The sequence below is a fragment of the Macaca mulatta genome, chromosome 12, assembly GCF_049350105.2.
Source record: "Macaca mulatta isolate MMU2019108-1 chromosome 12, T2T-MMU8v2.0, whole genome shotgun sequence".
In the NCBI taxonomy this organism is placed as follows: Eukaryota; Metazoa; Chordata; class Mammalia; order Primates; family Cercopithecidae; genus Macaca; species Macaca mulatta.
This window is the reverse complement of record NC_133417.1, coordinates 113,589,252-113,609,640: the sequence shown is the minus strand read 5'-3', so window position 1 is coordinate 113,609,640 and position 20,389 is coordinate 113,589,252. Positions and strand designations below refer to the sequence as shown.

The 20,389-nt window shown below is 35.3% G+C and overlaps 1 protein-coding gene across 50 annotated transcripts in view; it reads right to left on the bottom strand.

The window, feature by feature from the left end:
- The window catches only part of PIKFYVE (phosphoinositide kinase, FYVE-type zinc finger containing), a 92,395-nt gene that overhangs the window by 7,988 nt on the left and 64,018 nt on the right, over positions 1–20,389 (bottom strand). For 48 of the 50 annotated variants that reach the window (XM_015110821.3, XM_015110826.3, XM_015110824.3 and 45 more), the window contains 13 exons: positions 18,207–18,385; positions 16,281–16,394; positions 15,795–15,903; positions 15,525–15,679; positions 14,779–14,869; positions 12,388–12,448; positions 11,397–11,534; positions 10,575–10,695; positions 8,067–8,162; positions 5,814–5,897; positions 4,835–4,932; positions 2,961–3,125; positions 967–1,026 (listed from right to left, as the gene is read on the bottom strand). In XM_015110821.3, coding sequence (XP_014966307.3) covers positions 967–1,026; positions 2,961–3,125; positions 4,835–4,932; positions 5,814–5,897; positions 8,067–8,162; positions 10,575–10,695; positions 11,397–11,534; positions 12,388–12,448; positions 14,779–14,869; positions 15,525–15,679; positions 15,795–15,903; positions 16,281–16,394; positions 18,207–18,385 — 1,471 coding nt within the window. The remainder of the gene's footprint in view (positions 1–966; positions 1,027–2,960; positions 3,126–4,834; positions 4,933–5,813; positions 5,898–8,066; positions 8,163–10,574; positions 10,696–11,396; positions 11,535–12,387; positions 12,449–14,778; positions 14,870–15,524; positions 15,680–15,794; positions 15,904–16,280; positions 16,395–18,206; positions 18,386–20,389) is intronic. The other 2 variants (XM_077957457.1, XM_077957445.1) reach the window with 1 other exon arrangement.

The window sequence follows — 20,389 nt, the reverse complement described above, 5'->3', positions numbered from 1 at the left end:
TCAGAAAATATCTTCCTCCTCCGCTCCCTCATCCCCTGCCCTGGCCAAATACAACCATTTAAGTTTCTCCATGATGGCATTTTGCATGTTAGATCCAAATCCCTATTTATCACAATTTTGTTAAAGTGATCTTCAGGGGGAATTAAAGAACATCATATGACCATCCTTACATATTTTCCAAAAAAAGAGAAAAAAATGAAAATCACACACAAAAAAATATGACTGAGTTCTAATTTTATCCTTATTACCTACCATATTAATATCATTGTACTTTTAGAGCAATGCTTACTAAATATCTGAAAATGTAATGTACATATTATTCTGGATAATACATTTCTGGCACCCATATACACAATTCTAAATCCAATTGTCAAAATTCTGTGGCTCTAGATTACATAAGTAAATGTTTTAACTATTAGAAATGAAAGCAGGCCGGGCGCGGTGGCTCAAGCCTGTAATCCCAGCACTTTGGGAGGCCGAGACGGGCGGATCACGAGGTCAGGAGATCGAGACCATTCTGGCTAACACGGTGAAACCCCGTCTCTACTAAAAAATGCAAAAAACCAGCCGGGCAAGGTGGCTGGCGCCTGTAGTCCGAGCTACTCGGGAGGCTGAGGCAGGAGAATGGTGTAAACCCGGGAGGCGGAGCTTGCAGTGAGCTGAGATCCGGCCACTGCACTCCAGCCTGGGCGACAGAGCGAGACTCCGTCTCAAAAAAAAAAAAAAAAAAAAAAGAAATGAAAGCATAATTTACAAATAAATTATGCTTTTGATAAAATTTCTTTATACATTAATTGTATATTTTACAAACTATAGATTAAATATACCTCACATCAGCACACAGACTTAATATTCATTTCAAGAACTGGGACATTTATTCAGTATGAAGCTAGAATTCTCAAATAATAGAGTTGGCTCAACTGTAGTCCCTCTCCCCAAACCAATGATATAATATCTCATACTTACGAAGTTCCACATGAGGATTTATGAGTTGTTTCTTTTGTGTATCTCCTCCATCTACTTCATCTAAAAGGTTTAATATCATTAGTAAAGCCAAGGTTTTGAGTAATTATCAGTTCATTTTGTCCTTTCCTTTTTCCTTGATGTAACAAAAAAACTTAGCAAATTAAAAGCAAAAATATCCTACTCAAGTCACTATCAAGCAAGCATAAGATATACAATTAAACTGTCTAAATGATTACAATAAAAATGTTAGGAATTTCAGTTTTTAAATTAGAAAAATAGAGAATTTAGGTTGAATACTTTTTCTTACAACTGAATGATTCCTACAATGGCAATATAGTAACTCAGTTCTTATACCAAGAACTTCCATGGCTTCTTTATTATGACTATTTTCCCCATGTGTGTAGAATAATGTTTCCCCAATCGTTTGCACTGCTTTATCATGTACTAAGCTATATAAAATATGTATAAAATATTATTTTATAAAACATAATTTTAAAACAAAATTATATACCAGTTATATAACTTTATTATTAGCATATAACATATATAATTATACAACATAATTAACATATAATTATATATTAATATACTTAAAATATATTTTTATACATAAAATATACTAGAATCTATGTCAGAGCTATTTTTTTAATATGTTACTGACTTGCATTGCAAGCCTACTACTTTCTGTTTAATTATTAGAGATTTGAAATACATCTTAATATCTAGAAGAACAAATAGTCCCCTAAGTTTCACATTTCAAAATAATTTTTGAAGCATCTAGGCCTTCCAAGGATGCCATTATAAACAGCTACAGCCCAATAGCAAGCAGCCTATAGAATACAAAACAGGTATCTTAATTACTAGTCAAAGTTTATTATAGCAGTTTTTTTTTTGTCTGTCTGTTTTTTTGAGATAGAGTCTTGCTGTCACCCAGGCTAGAGTGCAATGGCGCAATCTCCACTCACTGCAACCTACACCTCCTGGGTTCATGTGATTCTCGTGCCTCAGCCTCCCAAGTAGTTGAGATTACAGGCATGCGCCACCAGGGCCGGCTAATTGTTTTATTTTCAGTAGAGATGGGGTTTCTTTATGTTGGCCAGGCTCGTCTCCAACTCCTGGTCTCAAGTGATCCACCCACCTCAGCCTCCCAAAGTGCTGGGATTACCATACTGGGCCCAGCAGTTGCTATTTTTAAAACTACTAATTCATAGACTAACCCAGAGGACACCAAACTATTTCTGTATAGAGAGAGAGTAAATATTTCACTCTGAAAAAGTTCCAACTACTCAACTTGCCAATATAAGTGAAAGTAACCAGATGATAAGTAAATGAATGGGTGTTTTCTCAATAAACGTTAATTTACAAAAAGAGGTCATCACAGTCTGCCTATTCCTGATCTAAACCTATACCCAAACACAATGAGGTAGATACACACATGCATACATACACACACACACACATTTTTTTTTTCCACACTTTATTGCTCAGGCTGGTCTCAAACTCCTGGCTTCAAGTGATCCTGATGTCTCAGCCTCCCAAAGTGATGGGATGATAGACATGGGCTATCTCACCCAGCACTAGACATAATTTTTAAATGTCAAAACGAAGGGCAACATAAATAGCTGCAACTTTACAGGGACTTGAAAAGAAAGAAAACATTTGAGTATATAATATGAGTTACATATTGAGACAGATGTTTTTACATGTGGAATGTCACATCCACCTTGGAAGACATTGTTTTTGCCACTTTACAGGTTATGGAAACTAAAGATTTCTGATTCTACCACACAGTACACGATGGCAGTGAAATCTGAAACTAGTTGGACTCTCCCAGTGCCATGCTTTTTCCACTCTAACACATTGACAAATGAGAACAGAAGGAATGCCACAGTTTCAGCACTAAGAATTATCTATTTAAGGCTGTAAGAAATATATGCAACTAAAATAAAAAAATGAAAGCCTAGAATAAGCATATTTATTCTTCTTTAACACACCTTGAGGCTCAACGCCTTGATTCTCGGTCCCCTCCTTGCCCGTCTGCCCAACCTGGTAGTAAGCACTATCTGCTCCACGTAAGGTCTCTCTCTTCTGGCAAGAGAGATCGGGGCTTTTCCCTGCTGTCCCTCTGAAGAAGGACAACATTCCAGAAGCCTTTTTGGCTAAAAATAAGAAGTTACATATTAATTTTAAGTACAGGTCACTGCAGATGGAAAAGAAAAATTTTCAACTCATTTCTTTATTAGCAGTAACCACTATATGAAGTTAATCAATCTGAGTAATGCAGATACTTTTGTTTGCACATTGTCCCACATGTTGTTACTTATTGTTCCACATGTTGTTTTTGCATAATCAAGCACCCTTTTAAACACAAACCACTATTAATAAAAACTTAAAAAAAGATGGAGGGTTAACACTCAGCTAGATGAATATAAAAATATGGGGAATTATCTAGAAAGCCTTTCAAAAATATCTTTCAAAGGCAGTCACAGCTTAAGCAACAGGATTAAATTAGGGCTGAGTTCTTACAGTACTGCAATATAGTTAACTAAACGAACACAAAACAATTTCACAAGCTACAAGAATTCAGTTAAAGGTAACATCTTTGTGTCATTTGTGTTCCTACACTCCAACACAGGAAAAGATAAGATTTCCTTTTTAGCATCTTTCAAAAAAGAAAAAAGGCCATCAAACAGCCAATAATTTACTAAAGCTTGCTCTATACTTTTACTTCTAGTTTTGAGCTTCATTCATCATACTATTAATATGATTCTAATTCTTGCAAATTTACCATTTACAAAATTCACAGAAAATGTCAATCATAAATGTGCTTACTTGGGTAACAGACACTAGTATTGCCTCCTTAATATCCACTCCTACCTGGTTCCCTACTAACAGAATGCCAACTTGGGGGAAGAGGGGAGCGGGGTGGGGTGTGTGACTATGTGTACAGCACCAGGAAAGGATCATGATTTGTATAACCCAACTGGGACAATGCTGCTCCCTACTTTCTCTGTCTCTTTCAGTCAGGAGCGGCCATGAGCCCCAGTTCTGACCAATGAGATTAAAGGAAGAGCCTCTGCTTTCCTAACGAAAGAGAACAGCTGCAGTTTGCAACACCCTGGTTTCTGCCTCAAATTCAAACAAAAATGGAACACTTTTAATATGAGGAAAACTTAAAGGAATCATAGAGAAACTATTCCCCTAACGGTGTAACAATGGTGAGCAGCTAAACAAATGTCAGCAACTGCCAACCTCCAGGTTTGGTTATGTTAGAAAAATAAGCTGTCATTTGTTTAAATCCTTACAGTTGAATTTTTTGTTACTTGTAGCTGAATGTATTCCCGACAAAGTCAGAGAAACACAAATTCAAACACAGTGGCTTCACCACTGTCTAATCTTAAGCAAGTTACTAAATCTAAATTTTAACTTCCTTTCTGAAAAATAAGGATATGTCAAATAATTCTTACTTGGTTATTAGGGGGATTAAAGGAGGGAATGCATGAAAATTTATTTTCATAGTGCCAGTAATACTGTAAAACTAAAAAGGAAAAAAAATGTATCTTGCATCTTAGGTTGTATATTTTAAACTGAAAGCTCTTCTAGGAAGCAGATCCTCCTTTTTGCATAGACCAAAGAGCTTCTAAAAGTTTCCAATCCAATACCTTGAACTTACATTTGAGATAAGAATCAACGAAGAAAAGCAAAACACCTATAAAGAGGACATATAAAAATATCTAAATTTATATTTCAGAGATCAGAAGTAGTAAATCATTGCCAGACGGTACTAATTTGTTTTTATGTATTTTCTTTTTCAAACCATAATTATAGGTAAATCTAATTATAAATATTCCTCCATACGTAATCTTACTTGATTGTTGTTCTGTTTCTGCTGTACGGTTTGTCTGTCCTCCACTCATTTCAGGTAATCTGATAGGGCTGCTACTCTTTGGTCTGCTATCTAAAGTACTAAAATTAGAAAAAAAAAAACAAGGAAAAATTAGTTTTATACAAGTCAAACAGAAAATAGTAGGTACTCTACACTAATTACGTTGTATACTGATTTACTTCCTACTTAACCCCACCTACAATACCAAAGTCTGATTCATAATTTACATAAACACAGGCTAGAACACAGAAAAAAAAGTCTGAAATATCTAATATCTACTAGACTGAAAGTGAAATGCTGTAACTATAAAAATATATGGAGGAATAAATTATGTTTCCCAAGTCCATTAACACTATATCAGCACCCATAAATCAAACAATTACAGAAAATATCAATTCCTTTCTCTCACGCTAGTTATCGCAATGATAATTCAGATAAAATTTTATCATGTTAGTAGAGTTGGAAACTCTATTTCAGTAAGAATCATAATAATAAGCATGTGACAATTTCTGTCTAAAAGTCTAAAATACTGAACATGCCAAATGAACTGGTTTGGATTTGGTTTTTGAAGTATTAGGACCTTTACTTATTATAAACAATTCATAGATACTTTAAATTGCCAAGTCAAGCAGTAGCTTACCAATTTTACAATTTTATAAAAATAAAAAATAAACACCAATTTAGTTTTTAAATAAAAACATTTTTTCATTTTTTTCAAAAATGTCATTAAATCTGAATATACATTTAACTGCTATTGCAATTATCATAAAACAGCATTCTAAGGGACTGTTTAGTTCTTTTGCTATAATTGAGCTTTGTTGTCTCAATTATTGGCTGAATGAGTGCCATTATCTGAATCCTAGAAATTTTTATGCTGATAAAATGCTATAATAAAGCTGAAGTACAAGCATATAGAAAATGATAACTAAATTAAAATAGTTTCTACTCAATCATGAATCACCTATTTGTTGGAAGCCCTTCTTCAGCACCGTTCCACTGAGTCACTTTAGACAATTCCTCTAAGGCATTTCGGTATTCTTTACAACTTAGGGTAAAAATAGGTTGAAAAATGTTAAACATTAACTTATTCTTTAAAAGCAAATCATATGCTTTACAGTAAGTATTGCATTACAGAAGCACAATCATTATAACTTTCCATAATTAAATAATTTTGGTTAACTAATAAAAGCAATCAAGTAGAAGCTTCATGAGGAAGGTCAATGTCTTCATAGAAGGTAATACAAAATATGACCCACTGACTCATCAACCAGTATCAACATCCTCAACAAAGATTTTAAAAGCCTATTTACTAATATTTACATCAAATGACTTCAGGGACTGAACAGGTAACTTAAAAGTTTGAAGCCTCAGTATTTAGTACAATAGAGAAAAAAATAATATGAGAGTGCTTTTCTACTTAAAGTACTAAACTTTAAGGGAAAAAAATGTTTAATGTTCTATTAACAAAAAAGAAAAAAACAAAAACAAAAAAACCTGACTCTTAGACTAGCAGTCTGGGAGCCCTGCTTTAGATAAATGTCATGCAACAAGAGAGGCATGTTAGGATGTGTTATTTTTCTAAGACATTGAAAAAATATCTCAACTAGAATCCTTACTTCCTAATGGTATAAAAAATACTTTTGATTTGACTGACTCTCCTACCTTTCTTACCTATTAATATATTATGACTAATAAATAAAGTGAGAAGCTTATACTATGTTCACAGAGGCCAAAGGCAAAGGTTAAAAATGTATCATATGGAATCCTATCAAGGAAAAAATTCCTCATTATCTACATAGTAAACTCTAAACTCCATAAAGGCAGAGGCATGTAAATCTATCTTATTTACTCCTGTATATCCAATACCTAGTATATCACATTTTGTAAACATTCAAATATTTGTTGAATAAATGGACTCCTTGTAACCACTATCTAAAAAGAAAAATTAAACATTGTAATGCCTTCCAGTGGGAAAAAATTGCTTTAAACGTCTTAGATTCTACTTAAACTAAGTTCAACTACCACCAAGATATTCTTAAAATTTAAAAGCTTTGCCCTTTTAGACATACTATATATATTTTTAAGTGGATATATCTTTAAGATACATAACTGTATAAACTAAAAAGTCAGAAATGTCTACGGAGTAAGGCATAAGAACAGCATTACAGTAGTACCTCCTCATCCATAGTTTCACTTTCCATGGTTTCAATTACCCACAGTCAACAGCAGTCCAAAAACATTAAGATATTTAGAAAGAGAGAGAACACATTCACGTAACTTTTGTTATAGTATATTGTCATAAAACTGTTCTATCTTGTTATTGCTGTTGTTCATCTCTTATTGTGGCTTGGCTAATTTATAAATTAAACTTTATCACAGGTAGGTATGTATAGGAAAAAACATAGTATTTACAGGGTTCGATACTATCTGTAGGTTCAGACATCCATGGGGGTTCTTAGAACATACCCTCCATGGATAAGAGGTGACTGCTGTTTTCTAAGCAGAAAAATTTTACCTCGTATGTAGAAAATGAGTGAATGGTACAAAAAAGATATTCAGACTGTACAAGGCAGGATGTTCCAAGTACTGTGTCAATAAGTAAACTGAGGGAAGGGATACAAGGGAAAACATATTTTAACAGAATGGATAGAGGATTTAAGGCTCTGTAAATAACTTGCCAAGTCAATTTAGTTATTAGGAGCTTACTTAGGAATCATCCTTTACTCCATTATTTGGGTACAAAGAAGATTTTTATGGACAAAAAGAACAAGCTGCCAGGCGCGGTGGCTCACATCTGTAATTCCGACACTTTGGGAGGCCGAGGCGGGTGGATCACCTGAGGTCAGGAGTTCAAGACCCGCCTGACCAATATGGTGAAACCCCTTCTCTACTAAAAATACAAAAATTAGCCAGGCATGGTGGTATGTGCCTGTAGTCCCAGCTACTCGAGAGGCTGAGGCAGGAGAATTGCCTGAATCCAGGAGGCACAGGTTGCAGTGAGCCGAGATTGCACCACTGCACTCCAGCCTGGGCAACAGAGTGACACTCTGTCTGAAAAAAAAAAAAAAAAAAAAAAGAACAAGCTACCATGACTAAAGAGCATACATTTTTACTTATATTTAATCATTCTGCTTTATATGAAAGATTCCAAAAATAAGGGATTAATAGACATACATAAAATACATAGATATCATCATAAGTCAAAGTCCCATACCTGAGAGCAAAAGCAATGATGGAGCTGGGTTCCTTCTCGCAGACTGCAATGGGCACTCGTTCATGTTCGTACATTAAATAGTGTTTATCTGGATCACTATGAAAATTTTTAAAATACGTAAGTTAACTAAGTACTGTAGAGTTAAGAATATAATTAAGAAAGCCAAAATGTATGCATATATGATAACTTGAATCATTAAGAAAGAAAAAGATATCACGAGAAAGTTTTTGAAGGCAATTAGAAAATTATCAGAATTAATCAGGTTTCAAATCAGAGGGTTCTGCAATAGTCACTCCAAACAAACCTTTCCATACTGCCAAGACTCTGGCCATACTAACCTCAAAAAAAAATCTACAATCAACAGCAGAAGTCTAAGATACTTTGTTCCATTATAAGCTAGAGAGAAAAAGTCTTCCAGAAATTGTGGAGAAGACATACTACTAGTTCAATAATAAACAATGCAACACAGCCACTCTACCATTATCATACAAAAAACCCAGTGTAGCTCCATTTCCACTTAAATTTTGCTCCCCTGACTCCGACCCTAACTCACCTAGGCACTGTTAGGCACAGTCAATTTTTATTTAGGTGCTATTTACTGAACACCGAACATGCCAAGGATACAATATGAAGAAAAACTATTTTTAAGGATCTTACATGTGTGAGATGTTAACAATATAATGGTGAAAAAAAAATTGGCACCATAGAGTTTACAGTGTAGGGGGGGCAAAGAAACAGACAATTCTATAAATAAATAAATATAATCTCTGTGGTAAGTGCTATGAGGGAATTGCTATAGAATGAATGTTTATCCCCCCAGCCCCCACAAAATTCCTATGTTAAAATCCTAACCCCCAATGTTATGGTATAAGGAGGTAGGGCCTTTAGGAGGTAATTTAGGTCATAAGGGTGGAGCGTTCATGAATGGGATTAGTGTCCTCATAAAAAAGATTGGAAACAGCTCTCTCAGCCTCCTTCCACCACATGAGAACACAAAGAGACAATAGCAATCTACAACCCAAAAGAGGACCCTTGCCAAAACCCAACCATGCTGGCACCCTCATCTCAGACTTCTAGCCTCCAGGACTATAAGAAATAAATTTCTGTTGTCTATAAGCAACTCAGTCTATGGTAATTCATCATAGCAGCATGAACGGACCAAGATAGGAATCATAAGAGCATATAATAGAAACCTACTATGACCGGAGCAGGAGGTAAGGGGAGGGTCTAGTACATTCTTCTGAGAAAGAACAGGACTGAATGATTAAAAAAGAATGTGTTTCACAAAAAGCAGTTTAGAGAGAAGAGAAACAAATAAAAAGAAAAAAACTATATTAAAAAAAATTAAAAAGGGCCGGGTCCAGTAGCTCAGTACTTTGGGAGACTGAGGTAAGCAGATCACCTGAGGTCAGGAGTTCAAGAGCAGCCTGGCCAAGATGGTGAAACCTCATCTCTACTAAAAACATGAAAATTAGCCAGGTATGGTGGTGCACACCCCCAGCTACCTGGGAAGCTGAGGCAGGAGAATCACTTAAATCTAGGAGGCAGAGGTTGCAATGAGCTAAGATCACACCACTACATTCCAGCCTGGGTGACAGAGTGAGACTCTGATTCAAAAATAAAATTTAAAAAATAAAAATAAATGTGAGAGCATGAACAAAGACCATAACATAACAGGGATCCCAGCCCAATCAAGAAACTCATATATTCAGGTCTAAAGTAGAGAAAAAAGGGAACTTTTATATTTTACTATCATGTAACATATCACATACTGTAGTGTGAGTCCTAACTGTATCCTCCCAAAGATTATGAGCTCCTAAGAGTGATGGCTGTTCCTTACAAATCTTATTCTACATCATAGGGCACTAAAATAGGCACTAAACAAAAGTTTAAATACTGACTGAATAAATACATCAGTCAGTTAATAAAAAAGCAGAAGTCCTTATTAACAAAAATGTCCACTTTTTGGATACACTTGCTCCATAACAAGGGCAGCATTTGAGAGCCACATCGGTCAACCAGTGGAAGAAAAATAAACTTTCACAGGCAGTCAAATTTGAGGGAGCCCCATACAAAAAAGATTACATGAAAACTTGGACAAGTCACTATAGTTCATCATCAGTGCTAGGACAATGCCATGTCCCCGCAAACCATTAGACGAGTAATACCAACCTCATATATTACCAGCAATATGTTTTTATAATTATTACATCAGTAGATACAGCCATGTATCTTTGAAAAAAGATATACAAACAAGTGTTTCCAGAACAAGTAATTCAAACATTTATAAGTAACATCGGCTAGTGCTTTCTTTATCCATTCATCCACTGTTTTATAACGATTATGTGTTCTACAAACTCCATTGTATCAAAAGACATCTCTTTTACTATGATGAAATAAAATTGGGATTGAAAAATCATGCATCAGATAAATATATTAAAATACGCAGCAAGTAACTAAGGAAAAATAATCCCCCTGCTAAGAGCCACTGGTTTTAATAATACTTACAAAGGAAATGGAATAGGATTATAGCTATTTCCTGGAAGCAAATTTGCAAAGATGGCTTTCATGGTTGACTTTTCCTTCACTTGGCTGTCTGTGGATCCCAGCAAATGCCCATCAAACACATCTAAAATGAAAAATAGTCTACTTAATATTAATATTCAGGGAGAATAAAAAATATAAGCTGCTGACTTTGGTTCTCTTCCTTTCTGGAATATGGACATATGTATACTATACCAATAACAGTTTAAAATTTCTGATCAAGGGAAAAGACCACTATGGGATAAAACAGGTAACAACAGTGACGCATACACAGCATTGACTCCAAGGGACACCTGTTTTTTTAAACATCTCTGAAGCACTGTGGCTATTATACCTGAGTTAAATAGCAATTTTAAAGTTAATTTCAAAGTTTATACTATAATTTAGTAGTCACCGCCTAAACAGAAAGCAAGGCATGAATCTGTTATCATGAAGCAAATATCTGTCCTTAGAGAAATGGTTGTAATTCTCTTATTTTCGTACAAAGCAGTAATCATGTGCCTTATGAAACCTAAGAAAGGAAGATCCCCAGAAGGTAGATGAGGATAAGTGACATTTTGATACTAAGATATTTACACGTCAATTAATGTAACTAAATGAAGTAACAATATGATAATAAGCTAAATCTAAAAAACACTTTCGGTAAGTGTAAACAAAAATTCTAAGGGATAAGAGTCTTACGTCAAAGAATCAGCAGTTTTTCCTTCTTGGTGACACGTGTAAATCAATGATATATCTTTCAGTCTTAGATTCAGTGAAATATGGTAAAAGTGACTTATCCTCTACCTTCAGAACTGCTGGCTGTATCTAGCTCAGGGGGCCCTCCTACTGACTGCTCAGACATGACTTCAGGTGGCGTAGGCAACTGGAGATGAGTAGAACTGGTGGAGCTCTGGCTGGACAAAGTTGTTAAGAAGCGATCCTCTAAAGAAAAACACAATCTTAAATGAGTCATTTACATACATACTAAGTCCATGTCTACCTAATATTTTTTAAATGCTCATTCATATTCCTACTTCCTAAAAGGTAAAATTTTCACTTTTTAAAAATCATCTAGCTACAAAAGTCATGTAGCTCATGTCATAGAAATGGACACAAAAATCCGGAAAAATTATGTATGACTTGACTACAATCAAATCCTGGTAGCAGTACTGCAACTGTCAACCAAGACTGACTCCTATCCAATACACTATCCATTATACCACAATGCCTACCTAAATATTAGTTTTTTAGTTTAATAGAGAATGAAATTAGGACACTGTGAGAAAGGCTGCACGCTTATTCTGGGAGAGAAAAAACAATTATAATAGAAAAATGCCAAGAATTAAAAGTTGAGCTCCTGGTTCTACAGTCCATGTAAGTGTCCCCACAAAGTTTCTATGATGACATCAAATTATTCAATGAAATATTGTGAAAGACATCTTAAGTCTAGACAATATTTTAGTGACATTAAAACTGTAAATTAAACTTTACAAGATTTTTGCAATGAAACCTGCGGACTGACTTTGTAATAAGCAAAACAAATTCAATTTACTTTTTTCTGTTTTTTCTTCCCCTAATAGCAGCCTTCTTTATATTTCATGTATTTCTATAACCTGATTTATCTTATTGCAATAAACTGTATGATAATCTGATAGGATTACAAGTGCTCTACAGGAAGGAAAGAAAGTCTATGAACGACAGAATCAGAAAAACTGCTCAGACAGTTTAAAACAACTTATACAATAAGAAATTTCTTTAAATCCAATGGCAAGTGATCACCAGACTCAGGACCAACCTTTTTCTCCATTCTGAAGTCCTGGAGAAATATTCCGTGGAGAGGCATCCATCGCACTTACCTGTAGAGAAGTAAATACTTTATTCTTATGGAAAACATGAAAATCACATTCAAAAAAATTTTTAATCAGTGAATCTTAAACTTTTTGGTCTCAGGACCCATTTACACCCTTAAAAATTACTAAAAACCCCCTTAATATTTTTAATTAGCTTTTGTTTACCTTAAAAATTTTTACCTTATTAGAAATTAAAACAGAGAAAGTTATTAAATCTGCATTAACTTATTTATAAATAAACTCATTAATATAAGTAACCTATTTAAACATGCAACATACCGTACACACTATCTACCCTTTAGGCACTTAGTAGCTGTCCTGGTTATCAGATCAACCATCATAGTACGGCAGTGCTTATTTTCAAGTAACCCTTATTTTAATGGTCCCAAAGCGCAAAAGCAGTGATGCTGGCATACTATTATAATTGTTCTCTTTTATTATTACTATTGTTAATCTCTTACTGTGCCTAATTTATAAATTAAACTTTACCATAGGTACACATACATAGGAAAAAAACAGTACATACATGGTTTAGTACTATCTGCTATTTCATGTTTCCACTGAGGTGTCTTAGAACATACCCTCCTTGGATAACGGGGGACCATCCACTGTAAATATTAAGGGCAGTGCTACAGAATTTCAAATCTATCTTTCAAAAAAGATGATCATCTGTTCAATAATTCTGTATTTTCAATTCTGTATCTATCTACATGCTTACACTACTAGCTTTGCAGTTTCTTCAGTGAGCAAATGGAAAGGCCACCAGAAGTCTGTGCTAGTCATTAACAGCTCCACACTAGTTGGCAAATACCAACACACAGATCTTCAGTAGCCTTAATTCTTACTCTCACCTAAACTTCCTTTTTGTCTCACAAACATCTGTGTGTTTCTACACAGTTGTTTATGAGACAAAAAGGAAGAATTCACTATATATTACTAAATAACAAAAATATCTTAAGTACCTGGATCCATCATTCCATGAAAATATTCTACAAATACTACACACTGTACAAAAAGAAAATACTCCCTCAAAGCCCTCATGATATCAGAACATGAAGCCCTTATAATAAGCTGACATTAATTCATGTGAAACGTGGTGTCATAGGCAGAATTCTAATATGGCCCCAAGATTCCCAGCCCTTGGTGTATACACATCTCTTCTCCATTAATCACATACACATTCCCTGACTTATGATGGTCTGACTTAAGATTTTCCAACTTTACAATGTCACAAAACCACTATGCATCCGGTATGCTCCTCAACTTATGATGGGGTTACATCCACATAAACTCATCATAAATTGAAAATATTTAAGTCAAAAACATACTTTTGGATGTTTTCAACTAATGATGAGTTTATCAGAACATCAACCTCTCAGAAGTTGAGGAGCATCTGGACTAATTTAGGTACTTCTGTAATTTTGCAGATGTAATTAAGACCCCAAATCAGATGACCTCAAAATAGGAAAATTATCCAGATGGATCTGATATAACCACGAGTCCTTAAATCTGTGTCTATAGATCAAAGACAGAGAAAGTAAGTGATTCGAAGCAAAAGAAAGGTTTGACACATTGCTGTAGGTTTTGAAGATGGAGAGTACTGAATGGCAACAAATGCAGGCAGCCTCTAGGGGTTAAGAATGGCGTCCGGTGGACAGCCAGCAAGAAAACGAGGCCATCAATCCTACAACTAATAGAAACTGAATTCTGCCAACAACCTGAATGAGTAGGAGACCCTGAGTCTCAGATAAGACAGAAGCCCCAGCCAAAATCTTGAGTTCAGCTGTGTCAGATTCTGAGCAGAGAACCTAGTCATGCTTGCCAGTCTTCTGACCCACAGAAACCATGAAATAAATTTGTGGTTTTGGCCAATGTTTCGGATAATCTATCACCGAGCAAGAGAAAACTAACACAGTTGAAAAAGAACTGACGCAGTTCAAATACCTTAAGAAAAACCTCTTATTTAAGCACAGAGATTTTAAAAACACCCAAAACTGCAGAGTATAAAATAAATGAGGACCCTATTATATACTCAGAGTATCCACGACTTTCCTTTGTAGCACTTGCTGTCACCATGATGCCACCCCCGGTGATGCCAGCAAACTGTAGCTTTTAAAAACATTTCAAATAAATAAATTATAACCGATCATTTTATTTCAGGTTATAACATAAAAGTAATCCAGGTCACAGTTCCTTGAAACCTCACAAATTCAAAATGGAAAACCCTACTGGATGTCATTACTAAAGTATGTATTAAACTATCCCTGCTACGTATTATAAATGGAACTAACTATATTTTATCTATTAAGGACCAAAGACAAGATTACACTTCACACCTTGCTTTCTTCCCCTTGTCTCAGTCTTCCAGGACTTGGAGGAACTGAAGGTCTCTTTCTACCCTTTTCCTGTTGGAAAAGGTCCTGCAACCTGTGGCCAAAAGCAAAACAAAACAAAACAAAATATATATATATATATGGTTTGTTTCTGCACCTTGAGTGCTGTTTATAAATTTTCTCTTTACAACTTTGAAATCACAAAGTTTTCCTGTTTGGATTAACCATAGTCTTTAAAGTTATATATAAATAAGAGTAAGTTTTTGTCATATCTAATTAACCAGGAGCATTTGTTATCGACCATTCCTATCGACTATAGTTGTAAAAAAAAGAATAGCAAATTATTATAAAGAAAAATATTCTAAAAATAAATATTGAAATAAAGGCATAAGATAAATATATCAATATATTTGAAATTGCTGGCCAAAAACCAACAGTGACTCATGGCATACTACTTCAGTTAAAAACAATTCAACAGCACACACATCTGAACAACACTGTTTCAAATTATATTAGAAACAGTATCAAAGGCTCTTCTCCTCTTTGGTTTTTACATCTTCACAAACTACCTAAAATATAGCACATACATTTTAAAATATAAAGAGGAAAGGAGGGTGATGGAAAACAAAAGCTTCTTTAACTTGAGCACAAAATGAAACATCCATAATTAAAGATTTGTAAGTTGTAAGATATCATATTAGAACAAATGTAGCAATAATATTAAAGAAAACCAGACTGCAAAATCACACCTGTTATTCCAAGCTTGCAGCACTTCACAGAGACTTTGTTTCTTGGCAATGAGTGACTCAAAGACCGACTGTAGTTGCTGAGGGGTATCTACAGAGGAAGACATGAGCCTTGCTTGCATCTTCTCAATCCAGTTCTTGAACTCGCCTTCTTCCATCTACAAGGAACAGAAACAATTTCCGGAGACAGAGACCTATACAGACACGCCCCAAAATAAACTTCTATTAAGTTAATAAGTAACTTTTGAATTTTCTACCAAAGAAATAAATTACCTCTTTCTGTGCAAAGATATCTTCCATTTTTTCCTCTCTTGTTTTACTAAATGTATCAGTTTTCAAAGATGCAAGTCTTTCATCAATGGCAAGATATACCTGTGAAACTCTAACAATAGAGAGAACATTGAACACTTTAGAAAGAGTGAATCAAATTTTCTACTTCACATAAATAGAAAAAAAAGTTGTGCAAAACATAATTAAAATAATGTTTTACCTAATTAAGAATTATATACAGTTTTGCAGAGCAAATAAGACCTAAAAGGATGTACTTCAAAATTTTAAGTTGCTATGTCTAAAAGAGTTTGGCTTCTTTTTTATTATTTTTCCATAAAGTCTACAATTTTCTTTTTGTACACCACGCATGCATAGCATACAGTTAGAAAAGCTATTTACATTTTCAAAGAAAGTAAAATGAACAAACCTGATACTTTAAAATAGCTGTAAATAAACAAAAAAAAAGACGATAAAAGAAACTGAACTTACTTTTGAAAGAAGTCCTTCAGATCCTGAAGAAGGGACACTTTTAATGGGGCCTGACGCTTAATGAGTATTTTGGGGAGTGGAACACATACTTCAAGAAGCCGAATGGGAGAATAACTGACAGAAAAAAATACAAGGACCAATAGAAAATGAAAAATAATTTAATATCTTGAATAGAGCTGTATCATGATGTTCAACTAAATCCTATGAGGCATAAGAGAAAAAGTTTCTATAAAATGGCATTTTAAAACAATCACAAAGATATTAAAGATAATTTTTAGCTCTTACAATAAATATCCTCCCCAATTCTGGAGGGATTTTATCTTTCATTACACTGTAGTACCATCATTTATCCCTTGAAGTTATCTTATCTGCTGTAAAACCAAAAATGATGGCTATAAACCATCCCTATTAATAAGGAAACTAAAATACCTACATCTAATTGTAGGCATTCAGTACCTCTCCAGCTCCTGAAGATTCTTCATGAGTCTTTTGTTTCCTTTCCACCTGAGGGTTTATATTGACCAACAAATGCTACAACCCCACTCCCTGGCAAGGCCCAACATGCACGGTTAAAAGCTCTTGCTTAAAAAAGGAAATAAGCTCTAATTAGCAAATATCTCCTGAGGGTCTATTATGTGCCAGACACTGTTTCAGGTGCTGAGGATATAACATTAACAATTCCTGTTCTCCTAATTCAGGAAAAACAAGATTCAGGTAACAAATAAAACAAATTCAAGTAACAAAACATATCAGAGGTTCAGTATATGGAGAAAAATATAGCAAGAAAGAGAAGCAGAGTGCTAGGATGGGAGAGTGTCAGGGCAGGTGAAATGTGAGCAAAGACTTGTAAGAGGCAAGGAAGCAACAAGCAGGTATCTGGGAATGAGCAATTCCAAGAGGAAGAACAAGCACAAGGCTCCCAGGCAGGAACCTACTTGACATACCTGAGGCCCAGTCAGGAGGCCAGTGGGGCAGCAGCAGGATGAGTGAAGAGAGAGTAGTAGGAGATAAGAGCAGAGAGGTCCTAGGCAGCCAGAGCAGGTAGACTGAAGGCCAGTAAATGGACTTTGGCTTTTACTCCAGGTGAAACAGACACCCTTTGGAGTGTCTAGAGCAGAGGAGTGGCCTTAGCTGACTGCCCCTTAAAAGAACCACTCTGACTGCTGTGTTGAGAAGAGGCTAAAGGGACAAGGCCAAAGGGAGACTGGCTAAGGCCAGGTGAAAGATAACAGAGGCTCAGCCCAAAGTGGTAGTGGTAGAGGTGATAAAAAGTGCTCAGACTCTGGATATATTTTGAAGGTAGAACCTGAAGGCTTTCTCAAATTATTTAATACCACAATGGCAACTATCAATTCTTTGAACACAGACTTTTGGTTCTAGAAATATGTGGTTATCTTTCTGATGGTTAATGTCTTGGCAAACATTCTGACAGACTTTCAGATGCCATCAGATGCCAAAACAATGGTTAAGAGTTAAGCCAGGGCCGGACATGGTGACTCACACTTCTAATCCCCACAGTTCGAAAGGCCGAGGCAAGATCATCACCTGAGCACAATTCAAGACCAGCCTAGGTAACAATGAGATACTGTCTCATAATTTTCTAAAATTTTTATATTAAAAAATTTTTTTAAAAAAGAGTGAGGCTGGTAGTAGATCGACTAGGGTTCAAATCATGACTCCATCACCTGAAAGCTCTGTAAGTGTTCAGATCATAAGCTCTGTAAGTGAGGATAATAACTATTTCGTAGGGTAAAAAGTAAATAAAATAATACTTAAAGTTCTTAATACAGTCTGGTCCTCTGCATTTATAAGTAGAAATGGGGAATCCCACAAATTAATTCAATCCAGTAACAAGTGAAAATGTTAAAAAATTCTTAACGGATTATAAGATCTGAGATCATGTACAAGATTCCTAGGATTTCTTACCTGAAAGACGCCACCATCTGGTTATAGGAGAAATACTGGTGATAATCATGATGGATGGAGTGACCACAGGGCTCAGCGTTGGCTCTGCGAGTATACTGGTGCCCATAAAACCTAAGTTCAAGGTATTTTGCAAATGACATAGACCAGGACTCATTGGAAAGAGCAACAACTGGTGTTACCTGGAATTCAGCAAAAATAGTTTACCTAATCACATATTGAGAATCTCTTTTTAAAAAATTAACATTTTCTTTTTTTTTTTTTGAGACGGAGTCTCACTCTGTCATCCAGGCTGGAGTGCAGTGGCGTGATCTCAGCTCACTGCAAGCTCCGCCTCCCAGGTTCACGCCATTCTCCTGCCTCAGCCTCCCGAGTAGCTGGGACTACAGGCACCTGCCACCACGCCCAGCTAATTTTTTGTATTTTTAGTAGAGATGAGGTTTCACCATGTTAGCCAGGATGGTCTTGATCTCCTGACCTCATGATCCACCCGCCTCAGCCTCCCAAAGTGCTGGGATTACAGGTGTGAGCCACCGTACCCGGCCAACATTTTCTTTTCTAATACAAATGTAACATATACTGACTGCAGAAAATTGAGAGAAGAATGAAAAGTTCAAAGGTGGGTGGAGTTGGTAGAGGAGAGCAGCATCACCAATAAACCCACCAACAACATCAGTATACTAGTATATGTTCACTTTCGATGTATTTTACTATACACATATAACACACACACACACACACATATACATATATACATACACACATGGACATGCACACAGCCAGTACATTTGTAAATAAAAACTCCTATAATTAGTTTCATAATCTTTTACTTAGCAATATATCGTGAATATTTGCCCACATAAAATATTCTTGCACAACTTTTCAAATGGCCGCAGAGTATCCTATTAAATGGACATGTATTTAACCAATCCTTATTGATGTGCCTTTAAGACATTACAAGTTTTTCCATACTGAGATGATGTTCTGATAAACATCCTTGTATATACATATTTACAAATATCCACAATTATTCCCTTGGGATAAATTAATAAAGGTGGGAATTGGTAGGTCCAAGGGCATAAACATTTATATGGTCTTTGATAATTTTTGCCACATTATCTTCCAAAACAAGTGCTCCAATGTATACAGTCTCCAACAGTATTTAAGAATATCAATTTCCCCCACTTTCTCACCCAATCCTAGGAATTAGAATTGAAATTTTTGAAATGTAATCCCATAAAGAAAAAATTTTAAAGAGATTTTACTGGTTTTCTTTGTGCTTATTTGACTACTAATGAATAACATTTATTTGTACTAGTAACCATTTGCATTAAATTGCATTGTCATGTCCTCTGCCCATTTTTCTATGACCATGGCTTATAGAAATTTGATATTACATATATTTATGTTTAGTCATATATGTTGTATTTTTCCTTGACACTGGAAGTTTTTCATTTTAGTGTAACAAAACTTACCTTTTCCTTTCTAGCATAAAAAAACACAAGTTTTTGTTTTAAAATAAAGTGCATATAGCAAAGCATGTAAGTCATAAAGATCAAATTTAAGTTACTCATTTACAACGATGGTCAGTCTACCCAGTTAACATATTCTACAACAAACTATTATCAGCTATCTAATAGGAACTAAAGTCTGTAAGAACAAGTATGAAACTAAGACTGAGAACTGCTAGAAATAATTTTATGTCTATGTTTGTTGATGCAGTGCAACTTTGATTTTGCCCTTCTCTACCACTGATTAATGTAGGTCATGCTATTTTATATGTAATTCCCACATGTGCCGTCCAAAAGCACACTTCAAAATAACCCAATTAAGGCCAGGCGCCATGGCTCACGCCTGTAATCCCAACACTTTGGGAGGCTGAGGCGGGCGGATCACCCAAGGTCAGGAGTTTGAGACCAGCCTGGCCAACATAGTGAAACCTTGTCTCTACTAAAAATACAAAAATTAACTGGGCATAGTGGCGTACACCTGTAGTCCCAGCTACTCCAGAGGCTGAGGCAGGAGAAGAGCTTGAACCTGGGAGACAGAGGTTGCAGTGAGCTGAGATCACATGACTGTACTCCAGACTGGGCGATAGAACAAGACTCCATCTCAAAAAAAAAAAAAAAAGAAAGAACCCAATTAAGGCAATGAGTTAAATTTGGAACATTTTATCCAGATTGCAA